At 33.0% G+C, this 23,625-nt stretch overlaps 1 protein-coding gene across 1 annotated transcript; it reads right to left on the bottom strand.

Moving 5' to 3' along the window:
• Window positions 1–4,646: 4,646 nt before the first annotated feature.
• Window positions 4,647–23,587, bottom strand: LOC136968056 (DNA polymerase epsilon subunit 3-like). Its single transcript, XM_067262019.1, has 5 exons — window positions 23,390–23,587; window positions 12,440–12,511; window positions 12,001–12,086; window positions 11,807–11,925; window positions 4,647–5,304 (listed from the first exon to the last, which is right to left on the bottom strand). The coding sequence occupies exons 2-5, from the start codon at window positions 12,503–12,505 to the stop codon at window positions 5,204–5,206; spliced, it is 372 nt and encodes a 123-aa protein (XP_067118120.1). The 5' UTR covers window positions 12,506–12,511; window positions 23,390–23,587; the 3' UTR covers window positions 4,647–5,203.
• Between the last annotated feature and the right edge of the window lie 38 nt (window positions 23,588–23,625).

Here is a 23,625-nt window from a genome sequence, read left to right as displayed (position 1 = left end):
CACATTTTTGGAATTTACGATTAATAACGCCTGGTGTAACAATTGCTGCCAAGGATACTTTATAAACTCGGGCCAAGCCGGGTGTAACAAGCTAGTTATATCAATAGATTCAATTACTCGTTAGTGTTGTCAACTAGAAGAATGCACTCGATTACAAGTCTTCTAATAAACAGATGCATTTTACCAAAGATACCAAAATGTTTAAATTCAAGAATCAAAATAAGTTTAATATTATGCAAGTTAATATACCAGAGACACCATTGTTGTGCCGAACTGCTCAATTTTTACTTTTCATGTGATTTTTTTTTTTTTTTTTTCCACTAGAAAATTCTATTTTAAAAATTATATTTTGTTTCATTATGAATTTTTACCTTTCGTCATCTGTCATAACTTAATTTCTAATTACATTTTTGGATTAATAATAATTTAAAGATTCGATATTTATCAAATATTAAAACATTTAATATGAAACGTAATAAGTTTTATTAAATATAAAAATTTATATAAAATCGCAAAAATTCCATGTACAATTTTAATTGTTGAATTAATTAAAAATCATGCTTCAAACATGAAAAATGGTTTCCTCCCCGTAGTGCATTATTCTGTGATGAATTTTTTACTAGTAGAACATCGGTTGAAATATAGCCTGTATAGGCCTATAAGTTGGCTTTGGCCAGTTATATTCGTTTAAACACTGTCTTTAATTAAACACGAGAACACTGCTTAATGTTTTGTTGTCACTTTGCCACGATAGACGTGATGTCACTGTCGTCGTTCTATGCACTTTAGCCAAAGTGGAAGAACGAATCTTGAATAGAGTCGAAGTATCCGTCCGTAAATTGGGATGGAAAGTGAAGTCAAGTCAATTAAGTCATAGCTGGGTAAAGGTGTTGTATTCAGGTAAAAGGTCACTTCTGGGTGACTGTGTCACATTCGGTGGAAAGTCGAAAGCTCTACAAGAAGGCCTCGTCGGAAAAAGAAAAAGGGTTTGTTTTCCAGCAGCAAAACAACCTTTTCCACCAAGGCCTTTTACGCTCGACGCTTCCACCCAGGGGCGAATCCTGACCAAAATTTTAGGCATGCTGAAAATTATAATAAGAATAATAATAGGTCTATCTCTAGCACTAAACAATAGGCAGAAACTTATTTGGTGTGAATAAAAAAGTATGGATTATTATAAAGCACATTTATCTACACATGAAATATATTATAATGAAAACGTATTAAAAATTTATGATGATAATTTGATTTTTGTGGGCCCAGATCTTAAGCCCTATTAGTCCCTATGTAAATCTGGTTCTGTATACAATACATCTATGCCGACTGGGTACAGCAAGCTTTTGATACGATCTGGCCGTGTTAAATGCTTCGAATGACGTTGTGCGCGCGCACTTGTTTGTCGCAGCAAATCTCCACACGAGCAAGCGATCGAGTTCCCGCAAGCATGGCACACTTAAAACGGTTAGCTGCTACCTGTCAATGTAAAAGCAAACACAATTGATAAGAGTTTACACGTTAAAATAAATTATTATTGGCATATTTGTTCTCACATAAGTATATTGACAGTCAAACTTTCTCTTAAGCATGCAGCACGTGTTAAGCAAGATCAGAGAATTTGCCACTGCTACCACCACTGCTTCAGACTCCTTTCTGTCCAGTCCCGTGTCATCACGTGACTGCGTCTCCACCATCCATTCCGCAACTTCGGGAACTTTCGGGAGTACTTAAATCTAGAAAGAAATCGTAGTCTAAACTTACATTACTTATACAATCGCTGCAAACGAAGCAAAACTCAAAAAAGCATTAAATAATCACACGAGTCAACAATAGATCCTCTCTCAACAAGAGAGTTTTATTGTGTAGCGATTCAATTTAATGTTAATTCACAAAATTTGAATTTGAATGGTGAATTTTGTGATTTCCGTGCCTCTGTATTTCTAAAGAGTGATTTTGACGGATTGTTGCACGGGTTTGTTTCTACTCGTCCTCGCAGACACGAGCCATAATCAATTGACATAGAGTTAGGATATGCTCAGACACTATCCTAAAACGAGATAGTATGAGAAAAGATAGAAAACGGGATTAGAATTAGAAAGAACGATGGTACAATCTTGCAATACAAAATTATAATTTTGTATTGCAAGAATTTTTATAATTCTTGAAAAGTTATAAAATTAATATTTGTTTTACATCAATTTGTTTTTTTGTTGTTTAATGTTTTACTAAAAAGATTATTAAGCCTGCAGGAACATAAAAAGAAAGTTTAAAAAATGGTTCTCTTATTGAAAACTTTTCTTGGATGCAGGAACTCCTAATAATGTTGCTGCAACAATGCTGCCGATGCAGTTTATTTACTATACACATATCACATAATTCACGTATATGCTCACGTATAAGTTTTCCCACTTGTCCAACTAAATTTATACAGATAACTACTGCAGTTGGCTTTTGTGGTTGATACGGATCATCGGTGGTCAGACTTGGGAATTTCCTGATCAACTACCGGGTGAATAGCTCATATGATTGTTTTCATTATGAAAAAAAAGTTAAAGATAAAATAAAAAATGTTTTCTTTTTCGTGACAAGTATAGAACAAACTTTATTTTCATATATGTGTGACATCTGAGAAGCACCCCTTATTATGCTTCTGACACCACTGTTTTCCAGCAAATACAGAAACCTTCGATTTTGTCTTTCCGCCCATTTGTAGAATGCGCGCGAGTGTCTACTTGTGGGGATAAATGCGGACGGATGGAGGAGGGAAAGATAGATAGATGGAGTATCCAGAAATAATCACTCCAGTATGCATTTTAGCAAAATTAACAATAATTTATTAAACAAAAAGACTTTTCTACAAGAGCGAATTATTAATGGGAGAGTCTATTTAGAATTGCACGAGAGTTTACAAAGTAGGAAGCATGTTGGTAAATACCTTGATTGATGTCGGGATGCCACGGATCATCTTGACGAATGGGTGGAGAGGTTTCCGCTGGGTTGGGAAGGTAAGACTCCTGAATGGGGCAGATCTTGGTCGAATGTCCGGTAGGTATAGGCAGCTACGATCCCATCAATCACTGCACGAGATGGATCGGCCTTTACCTTTTTATGTGGGGTCCTTCTCTTGGGTTCCAATGCCCGTTTTAGGAAAAGTTGTTTGTTGCTCCAATCTGCAATTTTGTCATTAGGTTCCTGATGAGTAGTCATGTCACTTGTGAAGGAAGTACAAATGTGAGAAAAAGTTGAAGTTCTTGAATGGTATCTATGACATCTTTGTTGTTATAGTTCGTATTTCGTATATATGTACTAATCATTCTTTTTGATCAAATAATTTGCATTAGCCTGGCTTCTCACATAAATTTTACTTTTTGCATTACTACACATTTTAATAAAAAATATCAAAGTTTGAAACAACTTTATACCACTGACTACCCTATAAATGCAAATTATTTCTACTCCCTATTACAGGAAGCAAAATTTAACCTTCCAATTATTATAAAATAATTGTTTTCCTATAGATGCGCTATTATGCTCCATTAACAGGTAGCACACAGCACTAGCCTGTGTGGAGTATAGTAGTGTTTTGCCTCTGTACATCATACTTTTTCTGTTAGCAACAGAGTCGTGCCGGTTACGTATTTAACTCCGAGGGAAAATTTTTGAAATGAAGTAACGTGACTTCCGGAGCAAAGCGAAAATTCGTATATAGTTAATCTGGGATCCCTGCTCCTTCACTTTTCATATCTGGTCTCGAATTTCATCTATCTTCTCCGTTCTCGAGATTAAGGAAGGGCAGACTAGAAATTTATAGGTCTACAATTTTTTTGAATTGCAGCCCAATAGGTACCCTCCAATAACTGAGTGAATAAAACCACCAAACATCTTTGACAGTAGAATAAAAGAGATCAATAACTTAATGATTTATACTGTAAATGAATAAAACTCTGTGACATTCCATAAAACAGTATCAGAGTTGGATTGGAAAGTATACAAATATATTAAATCTATGGATGTTAAAAGTGTTCCAAGAAGTTGTGTTGAGATAAAGAGGTTTGACTGTATTTCTATGGAATAATTTATATACAGTGTATATATAATTATGTATATACGCTGTATATAAATTATTCCATAAAAATCAAGAGAGGTTAAAAGATCTCTTTTCTTTTAACCATTTTGACTTTGTGACATCGGGAGTGTATCTTCCTAGCAGACATATCACAAGTTCGGTCAGGCCCACAATGGTCTAGGGCCCTGGTTCTCAATCTTTCTGAAGTCGGGAAACACTAAACTTTGACGTTTTTTCCACGAAACACTTAAAATACATCAGCTTTAAAGCAGGGATGGCAAACTTTTTCAAATCAAGAGAGTACTGGGTCTAGTATGTGACGTCATTGGCATTTGCTATTACATTCCCATACAAAAATTATTTTACGTCGTACTGATTTTTCTTTTGCAACAATTTTTAATTGTATATTTGATTTTTTCATGGAACACTTGAAATGGCTTCGCGGAGAACCCATGTTCACGGATCACGGATTGAGAACCACGGGTCTAGGGGGTTAAATAAGAAATCATAAATTATATTTCAAACTTTGTTTTATAATCTTCATAATATATTACAAGCAATTAAAAGATCGAATGAATTTTTTTCCGATATGTTGGTGCTAAGAAGGTCCTTTTCCACACCAAGTTTCATAAACATTGTTTAATTTTTATTTGTTATTTAAAGGCTTTAAAAAACTATGAAAACCAATTTGATATCCACATACATTTATTTTTATAAATTTAAAAGATATCAACAAGTACAAATTTATACAGATTCCATATATTTGAGTAACACGATTATACTCCACAACTTCTTATTCAATCAGCATCAAGATTATAAAATGAATGAAATTTAAATCATTTTGTATTCATTAATGCAAGTTCTTTATAAAAGAACTAAAATTCAATTTTAATTTTATAAGAAAATGATTCATTCATTAATATTTCCTTTAATTTTCTCGGAAATTAAAGTAAAATCATATTTTATAAAAAGATTTAAACCAAAATGTGTTGTTCGGCAGGGAAGTTGTGAATTATAAAACTTTCATACATATACACACAATTCATCTTAATAAATTAGACATAAATATATTAAATATAACAGTATAAAAGTATAAATATGGCATATGAGATATAAATATATAATTTATTGCTAACGTTATTATTCTAGATTTTCTTCTTCTTCCATCAGAATGGAATTACCTAATTTGTGCTTTTTTATCATTTTACAATTATCTCTCTTTCCTTTTTCTGTATGGTAAACTGAAATGATAAATGTATAATTTAATATAAGTAATTTAATCTGATTTTGATTAAATATCACACTTACTAGATTTACTCTACATATATAAGATGAATATTTGGAAAAAATGGCTAAAGTACTAATAGATTTTCATTACTATGATAAATCAACACACTAAAAACCTTTAAAATTATTTTAAATACGTTGTTCGAATTCCAGTTTCGAATTTTATACTGGTCAATAGCCTGACGGAGACCAAGTTTTGGTCGAAAACGTTAGTTTTTATCTAAAGCTATTCGTACTGGGATATAAAAAAGGTTTTTAGTGTGTTGATTTATCCTTCCCGGGGATTGCGCGAGAAGTTAGACTCTGATAAAAATGACTAAATCTGTAGCTCTTGATCAATAAAAAGTCTCTTGAAAGAAATGACTATAAAAGAATTCTTAGTTAAATTATCTTGCAACATCTCTTCAAAAAAATAATAATTTTAAACAAGTAAAATGGCAAAGCCATTCTTGGGACAAGAATGTCTGAGAGCACGAGCAAATCTCGCACTCGTGCCTGTTTGTAGAAACAGTCTCGGCATTTTGTATTTTATTTTGACCCAGTCCCCCGACTACTTACAAGTCTGGTTTATTTTAAGTGTGCATGATTTGGGCACCAAAAACTTTGTGCCAAATTGCAACTCCTGACATGTACTCCTTCATACCTCTAAGGTGTGCAGCCGTCGACAGCAGCGTGATTTTAGAAACGAGTCATAGTCTCGTCAATAAAAGCATTTATTGATTGTGATTTTCAAGATTGGGATTGGTGGGTTGGGATGGCACACCACCATCATATACATCATCACTGCCAATGGCTTATCCAGAAGATCCCAAACAACAGCTAACTCAAAAATTAAGAATATTTGAATAATTATAACTACATTTTATTAACACATGCATAACAATTACATTGCTGATGGTCTAATAAATTATATTTGTCTTTACAATGTTTTGAAGTTCAAACAAATAAATTTTGTTTTGTATCAATGAGGAGGACCTCAATCTCTGTAATTTCTGTAAAGGAGTACAGGTGCTGAAGTCCTCCCTACTTAGAAATTTGGATGAAATTTGAGTTGCAAGATTTGAGGACATGATAAAAAGCAACTTAAATAAAAGCATTTAATAACAATTGTTTCAAACTTTAGCCCAAAAAGTTTTCTTAAAGTGTTCAATTTAAGCATCTATTTATATAATTGATGGCCCATAAGATGAAACTTTGTCAAAAAAACCCTGCATCTTATATGTGAAGTTGAAATATCCCATAGGCTAATTAATTTGCCAAACGGCCTTCAATTGGCTACAGCTAATCTTTACCTAGCCCACCTCTTGAATAAAAGAGTTATTCTTTATTTAAACATTATTATTACTATTATATTGTGAATGTCACCCTTAGCTGATACTGGTGCCAAGTCTATGCTGGACTAAAGTCAAGACATAGCTACTCAAACAAGTGTTACATTAAGCTGTGTTATTGGTGTGTGTCAACACCTAGAAACTCTTTAACAATGTGATATGTGTTCAATTGTGGCTTTCTGCAGTGCCGTGTGCTGTGGTGATATTCAGCGGGTTCGCACGGGTTCGGCCGAACCCGTCGTTAAAATTTTCAGTTTTCTGAACCTTGTTAAACACACGGAACATTTCTCAGTGGTTTTGTTTTTTTTTTTTTTTTTTTAAATATATTAAAATATACGTATTATACTCTGTAATATTACTAAACTAGAGCCTTATACCCCGTTCGCACCGAGCATTTCAATCTAGATTGCACCAAGACGTCCCCAACTTTGCTCACAATCTCTCTTGACTGTTTCAATCTTGACCGAAACAAGGTTTAATCACGATCGATTCAAGAGAGTTCTTGAAACTAGATCCAGTCATAAGAGAGATCCCACAATCCCACGTGTGCAAGATAATACAAGATGGCCGTGGAACATGTGTTGGGCTATGGACAGCGAAATAAAAGGATATTGTATTATGAGAGATGATGACATCTGTTTACTGTTTACTATGAGTAGTGCCATTCGGGGTGAAAATTTCTCTGCCTAAAAAAAAGGTCAACAGCACTAATATACTAATAATATTGTTACCTGGTCTTCGCCCAGGGCTCGTTACGTTCCAAATACACCACTGATTATTAGATATATTGCAAGAAAAGGTATTGTATTTATTTCTAGCCAAAACTTCCATTTTGTTTGTCGGTGATTGTCAGGGAAAAATTTTCTGCTAGCGAACCCTTTGTTAAATATTTCAAATATCACCACTGGCCGTGTGTATGTTTTTATTAAGGTTTAACATTTCTAGGCTTTTGAATAGTGTATGTGGTATAACACATAGGAGTGGAAGAGAGGATCACAGCCACAATAAGTATCTATTCATCCTCCACAGCTGCCTTATTTCTTGAGTGAGTGGGGTGTATTTGTTGATTTTTTCAGTATTTGCATTTTTCGTGTTATGAGTGTTGGGAATGGAGATGTCTATTATATAGGCAATCTTACTGCACTTGTCAAGTTTGATATCATCCATGTACATGAGATATGATAATGTGAGCAGTGTTGTTTTATTGTGTCAGATATTGTAACCATATTGTGTTTTGTTAAATGTGTTATATAAAGTACAAGGCAGAAACAGAGAGGACATAAGGAATCTTCTTGAAAATTTCTTTGCTTGATGTATATTTGATTTGTTTTTAATTGAGTGTTATGGAGGTTAAGATGTTTTTCTCCAGTGGAGCATGGTAGAACCAAGGAAACATGAGTTGAGGATGAATTTTGTAGATGGGAAGTGTGTGCAGCAGCCAAATGTATGGAAAACTGTCAAATGCTTTTTTTTAATCAATGTATGCCATGTGTATGATGTTCTGATGTATATCCATGTGTATTCTGTATTGATCATGAACTTGCCATAGGATGACAGAGTCACTGAGTTGTTCTTTCCAACCTTTGTGATTTCTACAGCAGCCTTTTTGTTGTTCTGTAAGAATGCCATGGTCATCAATTTGCTTGTACATTTTGTTTACAAGATTCTTACCTCTTGCATTGCAAAGTGTTGGAAGACATGTACTTTGGTATGTACTGTGCAGGATCTTTGTTGTTTTTTGGTTTCATGTAGGTGATGCCCTGCCTGATAAAATTTGGCATGTCTTGTGGATTGTTGATAATATGAATTAAATGTTTAGCTAGTTCCTGGTGCAGGGATATGAATTTTTTGTACCAGAAACTGTGAATGTGTCCACACTAGGTGTTGACCAGTTGTGTGCTTTCTGCATTGTGCAATGGATGTCTTGTATATTTGTTTCAACACAATGCATACTAAGTATGTCCTTGTGTCTTTGCTCTCCTCTTTGATCCAGTTTGCTTCAGCATTGTGCATGGCAGCAGCAGACCAAAAAGAAGACCAATAATTTGTGAGTTCTTCTTCAGTTGGCATGACATTGTGTTGGGAATCAGTAATAGATTTGGTATTAATTTGCCTGTAGAAGAGTTTTTCATTGTTTGTGAATAATTTATTTTCTTATCTAATCATCTAAAAGGGATTTTTTGGACTAATAAACAAATTGTTATGTCCTTCTAATCTGACTTTTTACTGGAGTTCAAGAATCTCGGAAACAATTTTAATTTCCAGATGTTTTATTTACATGCATTTCAGATCTAACATTTCCACTGATCCCTCCTCAGTAACATTTATACAGATATTTTACAGTAGGTACCATCTATGACAAAGACCACACCAAGTATTCATAATCATCTAAAACCACTTTAAAATTCCACTAAAACCCCAGTTTTAGTGGAATTTTCTGGAAATTAAAATTGTTTCAGAGTAACTCCAGTCTTGAACTGGAGTCTTGAACTCCAGTAAAAAGTTGGATTAGAAGGACATAACAATTTGTTTCTTAGTCCAAAAAACCCCTTTTAGGTGGTTAGATAAGTAACTAATTAAGCCGGCTAATATTGCTAAATTCATCTGATAATTTATTTTGTTGTTTCCATACAGAACAAATTTTGTATCATTTGAGTTGCCGTGCATTTGGATGCAAGTTTTTGTGTCAGTGTGTCAATGGCCACGTGGAGTTTTCCGGGTTTTCTCCACATTTGTAACACCTGAATAGGGGCCAGTTTCCCTTACAAGACCTCTCAAAAGGCATTTTCCCCTCACGTAGCATCGTGCCCCAGAGATGGCAACGGGAAACCACTCTGGGTTTAACCTTCCCTAGAAAACGCCTTGGTGTATTATTAACCTCCGTACTAACCTATGCCAAGTGTAGCCGACATCCGGACCTCGGATAGATATGGCACGTTAGAGAGAGAAAGAGAGAGTGAAATGTGGACATCGTGTTGTTTGTCCTTTGTGTGTGTTTTAATTTTCTTGAAAATAATTTTTTGTTGTTTCATTAATTTAGGTGTTGTTTTGTTATTAGCATAATGTGTCAGCCTGCCTAGCTGTTGTCTAATATTGTTTTTGATTTGTATGTTTCTGTCTGTGGATGCAGTTTTAGTCCATGGTAGGTCACTACTGTGACTATACCTGCATAGACTAGTGTGTGAGTGTCTGAGAGTGTAAAAATTGCACTCACTCTATCTGGTAATATGTAAGTGTTCACATAGTGTAGCATTTTCCCTACTAATTTAGAAGTGTTGATTTTGGGAATGTTTGCCTGTTATGCAGAATCAGTGCTTGTAAATTTAGTGAGTGCTTCCTGAAAAAGGAGCGTATGAATTAAACCTGAATCTATTTCAGCTAATGAAGAAGTGTTGATACTGTCAGCATCAGTGAAAATAGAGGTGATAAGAACAGTATTGTCTATGCATGTATCTTGATCCTGGAGGATTATGTGATCATTGTTGATATTGGGAATATTTGTTTGTTGGTGAAATTGTTCTGCAATTTGTTGTTTGATATGTTCTGGTGTTGTTTGTGGTATAAAGTTGTTAAGTATACTTGTTCTTTTTTGATCAACAAGGATAATGTTGTCATAACAACAGATGTAACTGTTGTCTGTATGCTGTTGTGACTGTTTTGAGTTTTGTGATGTGAAGTAAGTACAGATGACTGTCAATCATTTCTGAATTTCATTTCATCCATTGGCATGGTTTACCTGCCTCAGTGGTCTTTGGCTGGATTGCCTCAGAAATATCAAAAGTAGGCTGGTTTCCCACAACTGTTGTAGATATTGCAGTAGCCATACTTGGACCAATGCTATTTTCACCACTGGTGGCCAGGGGAGACTGAGAAATTTTTCAAATGTGAGCATATGCCTAACTCACGAGCACGGACCCTGTTAACTCGGGCAATGCCTGGCATTACATTTGGATCGTGTTATCACCATCGTTAGATCTCCACAGATATGGGTTAAGCCGCTCTTAGCTTCATTTCTCCCCACAGACCTCATTGGCATGGGTGACCCTACCAGTAGCAGATGCTCCAGCCAGCATGGCTCTGTGGTTCATTAGAGTTACTGAGCTCTCTAACCAGATCAAGGTGGTGATTGGTGAGAGAGTTATTATTATGTCTGTTTCTCACAGTTTGACTGGTAATTTTGGCAGGTCAATGAAAACCAAGCCTTTGTTTTCTTATTGTTGATCAGGGTTGAGGAATCTGAGAGTGATATGGCATGCCTGCAAAACAACAACCTTCTGAATTTCTGGTAGAAGATCAATAGTTAGCGGCAGTTTCTTTAGATGCACAGTTAACGTTTTTGGAATTAGAGCTGCCACCGATATAATTATTGGTATTATTAGTATTTCCTTTTGCTTCCAAAGTCATTGAACTTCATTTCTCAGTGACTGATATTTGAAAATTTTTATTTGTTCTACTTTTTGTAATTTTTCAGTATTAGGTATTGATATTAACAAAACAAGATTTCCTTGAAATTTTATCAACAAGAACAATGCCAGGTTTATTGTAATCAATTGTTTTGTCTGTTATTAGTTGTTTATCCCAATATAATATTGCTGAATTGTTTTCAATTACTGGAGGTAGGTTGAATTTGAAATAAGATGCCGTATTACTAAGAAGTTTGAATATTTTGGCAAGATGTTAGTAAATTATTTTGGTAATTTGATTATATTCTGTTGATGTAAGTGCTTGGTGTCTGGAAATAATATGTTGAATTGTTTCATTGGCTGATTTGCATGCCAAACATTTGCCATCAATGTTTTCTTTCAATATCATTTTTCAATATTTTGTTGCTAATGATTGAATGGCACACACAAAACCTTCAGTTTTGGCATGGCCCCATGATAAGTAAAAGTGTGAATTCTAATTTTGTTTTTTAAAACCAGGATACAGTAAAAAAAAATAGAGGTACAGTACCAAAGGTACAGGGATGGCTTAAATACACTAAGTACTTTTTCCTAAATATTCTTTACCGAAATGAGAAGACATCTTAAATGCACAAATAAAATATGGCACATAAAAAGAGCGCATAAAAACAGGTTTGACTGTATTTCTAAAATAAATGTAAAAAAATAAATTATTTTTTTACTTTTTAGACTTTCTTTCAATGAATTTACGAAAGAACCGAAATTCATGTCTTCCATCGCAGCATATATATCTGGAGTAGTTAATGTCTTTTTTTCTGCTCTTAATGCAAAATTATTAGCACTGTAAATGAAATTTTAATCTTATTAGTAAAATTATGTTAAAAATTTGGAAAATAATTGAAAAACAAAAACTAACCAAGAAGTCGAATATAATACGAAAACGCTCGCTGCTTTAGATAAAGCTTCTTTGGCTTCGTTAGATATAGATATTCCGTCGGGAAGCTGTATGCCCATATAAAAAATATAATAAATTATAAAAATAGATGATTGAAGTTCTTATTATGAAAGCAACTATAAGCATGTTTTCGTGTCTTGACCAATTTCTATTTAATCAAAACAATAGAAATTGTTTTGATTAAAAAGAATAAGTAAAATTTGATGCCATTACATAACAGAGTGGTGGTAGTTTTCATCATCAAATCAATTTTTTCTTCAATTCTGTTAATAGATAAATGATATGTTAACATTTATTATGATACATAAAAGAAAATAGCTAAATAATAAAAAAGAAAAAACAATTGGAGACAAGAAAACATACTTTATAATTTTACATAATTAGATATAACAATACTCACGGTATGCTTGACAATTTTTGAAATTGCCGACTGGGGAAGATTAAAATCGTCTAAACTTTTTGCCATTTTACTCTATATAAATAAAAGAGTTTTATTTTTACATTTAATTTAATAAAACACAAATTCTGTATTATTGGAGCATACAAATTTAAATTCGCTATTAACTTCTGTAACATTTTCGGGCAGTCGAGCCATTATCAAAAGAACAACTACAATAGAATTTCTCTACAAATGTCTCTGTCACAGTTATTCTCTTGATGATGGGCTTGATTGTCCAAATTGCTCGGCTGTCATCCTCAATTTTTCTTGATTCCTAGCATATTGTAAAACATGTAATATTTTTCTGGCGCACTGTGTATATAAAATAAAAAATATATTAATGTATTTTAAACTCTGAATAGCTAAGCGGTAACTTAAAATAATAACTATTATTCTAGTACAGGGGTGATGAACTTATGACACGCATGACCAAAGTGACATGTTGGGACACATGATATAGCACATAACATATACAATTTCAGTTTATTACCTGGTCATATTTTTTTCAATCAGCTTCTTTACATTTACTCTAATTAAATCATATTCCTTTCATTATTTAAATATTGTTATTCAAAGTCTAAAACTTCAGCATGCATATACATTTTTAAAGATAAGTATGCTTATTCTATGGCATGCAGATAAAAAAGCCTACCCTCATGGCATAACCTAGCTATTGATTGATCATAAATATAACAAATCTTCATAAAAATGGGTTTCTTCTCATTTTTAAATATACTTTTGTAATATTTACAGCATACCTAGTCATATTTAGGATGCACCATTTGAGAATCACTATGCTAGATAAATGGTGGTTAATTTAAAGTTGTGCGCTCTAATAAAGCGAACTTTGCATTTTATAAGCAGAAATTTATTCGTATGTAAAATTCATGAAATTGGCAGACAGAACTGTATGAATTCTAAAACTAGATTTAAAAATTGTGGCGGTCTAGTATCACCACTTAAATGTTCGTTAAGATTTGAAATATCCAAAGCCGGGTTTCTTTCCAAATGGATTTATTTACAGTAATCTACAATACTCGTTACGCTTGTCGAGTAAAGAGATCTCGGCTACAAGATTTAGGATAGCACCGTACAAGTCATCCGCGGAGAAGTGAACAAGCCAGAAAAGAGCAGAAAAAGAGCCGTAGCAGGCGGTCAGCACGAGTTTTTATATTCTCAATAAAGTGCCACCTGGATTTTCTTATGCAGAGCCAGGTTACAATTATTCGGCTGCCACAAAAAGTATTATCTAAAACTAATTATTGAAAAACTACAAAAAAAGAAACTATCACGTCTAATACCTTGGATAAATTATAAAACAACAACTTACATCAATAAGTATGACAATATATAAAAATTAAATTAGCCTGAAATGTTAATTAAATACTTAATATTTAAATATTGTCTAGTGGAAAATATTGAGACAAAATGAAATTTAAACTTGTAACTCTTGTCAGCACATACCACATCAATAATTAATAATTTTATTATTATTAACAACTTTTATTTAATTTTTATATGTCAATTAATTTAATTCTTTCAAAATGATTACTGTGATAATAATTAGTAAAAAAACGCTACATTCAGGAACCAAAAATTGCCTAATAATTTTGATTATGGTGCCAAGAAAAATGTTTTTTTTCTGTTAATTTGATTTTATCCAAATACACAGACAATAAAGATATAATTTGATATAAATATATATTTTATCACATTAATTATCTATTCGTGCTATAATAATATAGTAATTACATGGATTTTCTTTCTAGATGAAGCAAGTATGGCAAAGACAAAATAATCAAATCCATTCATTTGTGTATAAAAACAGGATACGTTGAATTACATTTATAATAAAACAGTAATAATATAAACACATTTCTAAAAGTAATTAAACTCTGTTACAACAATTACAAAGTCAGTAACCTGTGTAAAAGCAACTATATAACTGTTTTGAATAACAAAAGTCAATATATTTCAAAATTGTTATTACAACATCCCTACATTAATGCTATTCTATAAGCCAAACAAAAACAAAACAGTTTATAACAGCAAATATTTTATAAACTATTATTTTATATTTGCAGACCAAAATTTGATTGCAAAAAATAAAATATGAAGTAATTCAAATGATACTAATACTCAACGAAGCAGTAATATATTCTATTAATTATACATTTCTATAACTTTATATTATATTAATCGGATTTAAAATTTTTCAATATAAATAATTACAACTTACTCGTGCCTGTGACCGGTGTGAAAAGGTCACCGTTGCTTACAGGAGAGGCCCAACTATATACAGTTTGTTGCGTAACGGAAAGGACCCATCTGACCCGAATAGAATGGCAGGCGTATACCGAATCCCGATAAAGGACGAGAGATTTAATAGGGATCTGATCTACATAGGATCAACGAAACGCTCTATGGAAGTCAGACTTAAAGAGCATAAGGCGGATATAAGATACAACAGAGCTACCACGTCACTCACAGTATACGCTTCTGAACCGGGCATCAATGTGGACTTCGCGGGAGCCAAGCTAATAACCAAAACGACCCAGATAGAACACCTTAAATGGCTGGAAGCGATAGAGATACATAAAGCGCAAAGTGCAACAAAATGCATTAATTCACGCGACGAGATAGCTCTTTCGCTTGCTTGGCAAGCTTTATTACAAGAGGATGCATAAAAAAATTTATTTGGGTCCGATGACACACGAAGTCAAGTGACCCAAAGATAAAAAAGAGCACCAAGATTAAAAAGTACGATACAACATGGAACACGACAGTTATAACGCATGCGCCTTGAACGTCACACATTTGAACTATCATCATTCGAATTCGTTCGTATAAATTCAGAATGGTGGTTTCGTTTTTAAAAAATAGAATCCAGCAATTTTAACCTAAAGAAGGACACGGAAGGTGTCCAGAAAACGTTTGTTAGTTTTGAATTGTTTTCACACCGGTCACAGGCACGAGTAAGTTGTAATTATTTACATACTCCGGTGTGTATGAAGAAGAGATGTTGATTTTTCAATATGTTTTGATAGGTTATATTTTGTACATATTTATTAAATTCACTTTGTTTTTGGTTGAACGAATTTTGTATTGTAAGAGTAATTTCAGAACGTTAGAGTTTGAAACCGTTTTAACATAAGTAGCAAATTATTTAGAGGCCTGGAGAAAGACCTGGCAACCTACTCCAGTATTTTGCCAAAATATCCTATAGAACAATTTACAAATACAGTTTCAAATGTGGTACCGACTTGTGCCACCCTTGGGCCAGAAGGTACTAATCGAGTAACTGGAAAAGAGCAATGAGTTATTAGTAGCAGGAGCATTGATGATGCGACCAGGCTAAATCCTAATGGACACCTGACTGCTGATGTAGCTCATGGTGAGAAGAGAACTCTGCGCTGTACTAAAGTATTTAAATTGGAACTTGGAATGTGAACGGGTTACACGTAGGAAAGTTGAACATCATCAAAAATGAAATGAATCGGTTGAAGATAGATCTTCTGGGCATTGGTGAAGTTTCACTGGACTGGAAGCAGATTCTTTAATTCCGATGATTGTGTCATCTACCACTCTGGAAATGATACCATCCGGCGAAGAGGAGTAGGTTTCATTCTGCACAAGATCAGTCACATCATAGAAAGCTTTCAAACAATTGACGACAGAATCATAGCAATCCGTATCAAAGGGAAATCTCGCAATTTTATGATCCTGCAGGTTTATGTGCCCACTGCTGATTCAAAAGAAGTAACTGAGGGTTTCTACAATGAATTCCAAGAAACACTGCGTCAGACACCAACAAAAGATGTTGTCTATGTCATCGGTGATTTCAACGTGAAAGTAGGTGAAATGGAAGAATCATGCATTATAGGAAAATGGTCTTGGAGAACGAAACAAGTCAGGTGAATGACTGATTCAGTTCTGCCAAGAACAGCAGATGACTGCGATGAATACGTGGTTTGAACAGCCAAGGTGGCAATTGTATACATGGACTTCTCCCAATAGACATTATCGTAACCAGATTGACTACTTCCTGTGCCAGCAAAAGTGGAAGAGTTCCGTTTTGTCTGTGAAAATGTATCCTGGCGCCGATTGCGGAACAGATCATGAACTGCTCGTTGTCAAAGTGAAACTAAGGTTTTGTAATGTCAAGCGACCATCAGCGACGCCAGAATTTGATGTTGAAATGATCCCTGCTGCCTATGATATCAAAATAAAGAATATATTTGACTCGCTCAATTTTGTAGAAAACGAACCAGAACTATGGAAAGATATAAAAGTACATATCAATGATGTTTGCATCAACTCATTCCATACAAGAAGATAGCAAAATTGGCAAAATGGATTTCAGAAACTATATTAGAAGTAGCAGAACTATGAAGAAAAGCAAAAATAATTGGTAACCAAGAGGAAATGTGAAGATTAAACGCAAAGTTCCAAAAAGAAGCCAGGAAAGATAAAGGAAAATTCTGGGAAGAACAGTGCAAGAAAATGGAGGCAGCAGCAGCTCAGAAAGGCCTCATTAGACAATGCTGTGTTTATGTGAAGAAAACCTGAACACCATTTATCGCATGTAAGGTAGCAGTCAATGGCCAAGATGGTCATGAATTACATGATCAATACTCAATCAAAGAAAGATGGAAGGAATACACAGAATAACTTTATGCCAGTGAAATGGAAGTTCATACCCAAGGTATTGAAGAGGAAGAACTGACAGAGCTGGAGCCAGACATCTTATAAGAAGAGGTAGCATGACACTCAAACAGCTGGCCAGCCACAAGGCCCCAGAATCGATGGAATACCAGCAGAGTTACCGAAACCTTTACCATTAAAAGTTTTGACAGCATTGTGCTGTTGTGTGTAGAAGAATGGCCAGTGGGCAAAGGATTGGAAAAGATCTATTTTTATCCCCATACCAAAGAAGGGCGATACCAAAGATTACTCCAATTATCATTGTTTTTAATCATCTTTAAGCTGACCACCCCTCTATCTTCTTGTAACCACCTGGACTCATAATTTCTTTGGAGCAAAATACCCTCTTTGAATCAACTAGTTTCATCATCCTATTCAAAATGATTAAATTGAAACCATGGCATATACAATATACAATGTTGGATAAGTTGTATTATTGTGTTAGATAAATTCATCTCAATTTTTTCCAACTTGAATGTCTCTAATTTTCTCCCATTTGGTCCTGTGCTGGAGAATACATATAATTTGCTGTTAATATCCTCAATAACAAGTTAGCCTATGCTTCATTCTTATTAAACTGAATAAAGAACTAAACCAATGAATTTAATCTTTCCATTGATAACAATAAATATTATGATAATAGATAATGACAAATTTTGGTAGGATTAAGATGGCTTTTGGAGTCTATTTGATCAAACAGAAAAGAAATACTGACATCATCATCATCTGAAAAAAGTTAAAACAAAAAAAGCAAATGTTCATTTCGTATTACTTTAAATTAAACATTTAAGATGTACAGGTACATATTACATTTTCATCTACAGTAAACAGAATTACATGTGATGTATTAATAAACAAATAAATATTCTTGCAGTCTAGTATTAATCAATACACAGCATTTTTAAATAATCTTTACTATATTGCCTACACAGCAGCCTGTGTAGTATTATACTAGAATATCACATATACTATGTAGTACTACATACAGTATTCTGTATCCTTTATATTTTTGTCACCCGCTTGAGATGACCAGTTTTCCTAAGTTTACGAAGTCATCTCCAAGAGGTTTTACTGTATTTAAATAAACTACTAGCTCTAAGCTTAATTAAATGAAAATAAGCGTGTTGTATTTATTTAATTAAATGAATAATTATTTACAAATGTTTTGATTTACAAAAAATCAAAATGTTTGCAATGATTTGTATCTTAAATATCTTTTAAAGAAATAGGATCAGTAATTTATTATAATGATGATAATAAAATAGTTATTTATTTTAATTTTGAAGACAAACTATTAATATTTTTGCAGTTTGTTTTCATAGTTAGCATAGCCAGCATCTAGCTAGCAACAAGGTGATGTTATAAATATGAAACTGAAAACTATCTTTTAATGCTAAAATCAATAAATCAATTTACAAAATATAATTCTAAATGATGTTTATTCTATATATTTAATTTACCAGGAAAATTGGGAAATTAATTAAAATACAGTCAAACCTGTTTTTATGCGGGGGATAGGGACCGCATTAAAAAAAACGCATAAAAAAAATCTCACGAAACTTCACGAATGGCTGTAAATAATAGTTTTCGCGACACAATTAAAAAATATTTTTTTTATGCGGTCAACAGGGATCGCATAAAAAAAGTCTCACATAGAAAATAACTCAAAACCGTACGAAATAGAATTTATTGACAACAGATGTCAGCACTTGACTGCATCGTCTGGTCTATCGTCTGTTTTACATATTTTTGTCCAGGTGGTGTTTTGTTGACTTAAAAAGTAAATTATTTCATTTTTCGCATATTCATGCAATAATATTACTATAATAAGTGCATTTATGCTATAATAAGTTTATTTAGCTATAATAAGTCAACGTAAGACATGACGAATCGCACGAGACTAGTCGCCAACTATACCGCAAATTAAAAATTCGCATTAAAAAAATCGCACATAAAAAGAGCGCATAAAAACAGGTTTGACTGTACTCCTATTCAACACTGTCTAGAGCACTTTCCCGAGACCACAGAACATCATTCATACACTTTTTTTTTTATTTCGCAGAGCATTAGTATCAATATATTCAAAAACTCAATAAGCACTTTCATCCTTACTACTCTGAGGAAACAATGAAGCAAGAAACTAATAAACTTTATTGTATTGAATAAAATAGAAACATGGAATTGTCTACAAATAAAGTAATATGTTGTAATACATTGGAATAAATTTCCAATAAAAACTTTAAAATCTTTTTTCCGTGAAACACTTGAAGTAAGTTTGCAGAAAACCAGTTAAGAACCATTCATCTACAGAGATATCCAGCAGTCCAAATGCAACCAAAGTTAATATGGTTAAATTGGTGACATTTTAGGACATGCAGGAAACATCTCTGTAAAAAAGAATTAGTATCAAAATCACCACTATGGCACTTTTGGTGTTGCAAGCAACAAACATTTTATTTACGTAAGTGCTATACAGAATTTACTCATGCTATACACACACTTTAGCAATGCAAGAGATACTGCTCAATATTGTCCTTATTAAAAATGTAATGAGAAGGCTATGAACAGTATACAGTATTCAATGGTTGATCACAGAGAATCAGTTATGGTCAGGACCATAATTGATTCTCTGTGACCAATCAGCCTTGAAAGATGCCATGTGTCCTCAATAGACTACACTTTTTAAGTGTCATCAAAACCAAAATCACATAGATTATGATCTGGAGAACTAGGTGGCCAGTTGGTAGGACACTCAGGACTAATAACTCTGTTATTGTTAGATCTTTTCACAGAAACTGCTTTACACAGTTGAAGTACTCCATCTTGCATGAAAGTAGTTGACTCAAAGCATTGTTGCACTTGCAGTTGAAGTACAGCAAAAGTGTCAAGTATTCCTTGATATCTCTGGGCCATTACAGAGCATGCCGCAGATCCATTGACATAAGTTTCTATGAAAAATGGCCCTAGAAAGTGGATGTAAATACACCAGACTAATTTTAGATGAGTGCAATGGAATCTACTGAAAAAACATGAGAGTTTCCTTGGCCAAAGCAAGTTATGGATGTTCATTCCACTAAGATAAAAATGTACTGTACCTTATTCAAGGTCATACGAACAGCTCCAGTCATGGTCAGATCACTTTTTTCTGCTAATATTATAAATACAATTCTAATTTAAAATCACTCACTATCATGAAACATTGCCAAACCAATGTTTCCCTAATTCTGGAAAATGATTGTTAATTTATTTTTAATGTCCAAAACTTGTACAATTACTCATTAAGCAGCTAGATCTCACCTTGTTTCAAAAAACATGGCACTTAGCAAATTTATTGTTAATACAGTCAAACTTGGATATAATAACACCAGTTATAATAACAACCCAGCTACAATGACAAAATATTGATAATCCAGCTAGACCCCTATACTTTAACATTACATTTCATCCCAATATAATAATGACATAAAAACTTATCATCATCATAGCACTTTGAATGACTTCATTATAAACAGAAACTCTGTTCAAAAACATGATAAAGGCTTATTAATCAAGCCAAAAATATTAGTTGTATTAAATTTTAAATTACTGGAAAATTATGTAAGATATTTTGTGTCTCTCTAGTTACAGGATCATGTACATACATAACACATCCAATTTAATTCTGGAAGGAAGGAGGTCAATGCAAAGGTGTTCAATTTCCCTGTTAGCAGGGAGCAACTGCTGATTGTAGCTGATCTTATACAAATGACAATGCTCTAACTTTCTCAGTACCTTCGACACTACATGACACTACATGTGAACTCCTGCAACATTATTCAACAACAGCTGTGGTAATATCTTTAATGACATGTGAAGTGATAGGTCGTGCCCATGACCACATTAGGGCCCTAGAGACTTTGAAGATGTACGAAGCTAGCCGGATGGGAAAGTGTATTAATTTCAAGGACAGTAACTCGATATTATATGCTTGGTGGTAACCATAGCCATTAATCAACGCTTATTATTCCCCTGTTCAGGTGGTTCCACATTAATATGAAAATATCAGGGACATTGGTCTATTTTTTGTATATATTAATTTATTATGTTATTTCAAATCCATGTTCTTGATTCCAAACGTTACATAGTTTGAATTTTAAAATGTTCGAACCTTAGCATTCCATAATTGGAACTCTATTGATCCAAGAACCTAAGGCAGATCTTGGATAAAATCGAAAACGTTTGTTTGTTTTATGCATTATATCTTACCGGAAGTAAAGGATTAGCAGTGATGTGTATAGTAACAATAATATTTATTAAAGTTTTTTTGGATTTGGTTAATAAATATTTAGTTTGATAATAGACTCAGTTTATTAACAGCATGCAAGTTTATAAAAATGTTGTTAATCTTAAATGCTTTTTGCAATTTGATACAAATACTGCTTTAACTATTAAAGAAATAATCACACCAAAATCAGCAATATTTTTTAAAAAGAAAATTAAACATCTTTAGTCTATTTGATAGATCAATGGCACCCAAACTTCACAATTGATGGACCAAATTGCAAAGTCTTAAGTAGGAGGGCAACAAATATTTTGTATATTCCATATATAAAAAAGTAGATCTATTTTTATCATTTATGTGTAACAAATATGTGTCAAATATGTTTGCAGGACAAAATTTGGGAATTTGGCCAAGGGGCAGTCCTTTGGGCATCATTGGCTGCATTCGGAAAAGCCAACAGTGATAACCAAGCAAAGGTGTTTCAATTGGCAGCCGTTATGTAGTTACATCTGCCAAATGACGAAGAGTGATGTACGCGTCAGAACAGGAAGCAGCCATCATTGGTCAGTTTAAGCTAGAGATAGGTAGCGTAAACGAAAGACAGTACTAAAACGTAACGTCAAAACATCAAACACGTTCTGAAACAGCACTACCATAGGCATTCGGCAGAAAAATATTCAACGGCTCCCAAACTGTCAAGTCTGCCGAATTCGGCCATCGTGATAGACTATCAAATGAAGTGAAACCAACCAAAGCTGGATCTAAATTTACAATGTAGAAAATTATAAACTCCATTAAAACATATTGTAAATTAAATACTTTGAGCGGACGTCATGCCAACTATTTTACTGATACAAGAGAAACATTCACATGAAGAGGCGTTAAAGAACATTAAAATAAATGTTTTATTTTCCTGCGAGTGCTTCCGACATATTTACAAACGTCGTCTTCGGGCAGAAATAGAATTAAATAAAATTTCCGAACAAAATTTAAAAAAAAATTAAAACGAGGGCTCATGTGCGACGATGTTACGCACATGTTTTTAAATCTAATGTTTTAAGTTCTCTTATTTTAAACTTGTTATGTTCTATGCAGCTAATGCCGTTTTTGTTCCAATTTTTAAAAAAATTTTGTTCGGAAATTTTATTTAATTCTATTTCTGTCCGAAGACGACGTTTGTAAATATGTCGGAAGCACTCGCAGGAAAATAAAACATTTATTTTAATGTTCTTTAATGCCTCTTCATGTGAATGTTTCTCTTGTATCAACATATCGTACACTTTAAATCCAATTCTTAAGACTACCAATGTAAATTTCTATATAAAAAAAACTTCTGACATCTCATTGAAGGCAGTATTTACAGTATATTTAAGATTATCTTAGTAATTGTCATAATATAACTTCCATTCAAAAATAATTATTAACTGATAAAATTATACAAAACATATCTTCATATTGGCATATAATTATAACCTAAATGAGCTAATCCACACCTGTTAAAGTTTTTATTTAATGGTAATAAGTCTAATAATTGAAATTTAAATGGAAAATATAAATATACACTTACGTAAAGCCAGATAACCGGAGTGGTTATCTGGCTTTACGTAAGTGTATTTTTTGATTGAATCACCGGTGTGTAAGGAAGATTGAAAATATAAATAATTTGTAATGAAAAAGTAGTATTCAAGCTTGTGAAATATGTCATTGTATGAAGTTATTAATCAAGAATATAAATAAAGTCTGTTCGTATTAACAATTATATAAATTTAATATAGATGAGGGTAATTATTCACAGTAATGAGTTAACAAAATTTTAAAAAATTGGCTAAATATATATTTAATTAAAAGATTTCATTAAATATCATTAATCACCAATGAAATTATATAAATATTTATTAATTTAAAGGAAATTCGATTTATTTCGATCAAAATAACATAACTTTTACCTGGTCGATTCAAAGAAAATCATGTATTAACATATGACATTTCAAAAAAGAATAAAAACAATCCATATCATAACATTGACCGATCAAATTTGTCGTATGAAAATATAATAAATATTTTCATTGGCCATAACAAATGTATAATTTTGAAGACTGCTAATCAGTTTAACCGTAACAAAAATACGTATACATTATTGGTCGAGTACATTTCATTCAGAAACAATAGTTAATAAGAAATG

Source organism: Centruroides vittatus, unplaced genomic scaffold (genome assembly GCF_030686945.1).
Source record: "Centruroides vittatus isolate TY-2023 unplaced genomic scaffold, ASM3068694v2 contig_1381, whole genome shotgun sequence".
In the NCBI taxonomy this organism is placed as follows: Eukaryota; Metazoa; Arthropoda; class Arachnida; order Scorpiones; family Buthidae; genus Centruroides; species Centruroides vittatus.
The sequence above is the reverse complement of the archived record's forward strand: the minus strand, read 5'-3'. Positions and strand labels throughout refer to the sequence as shown.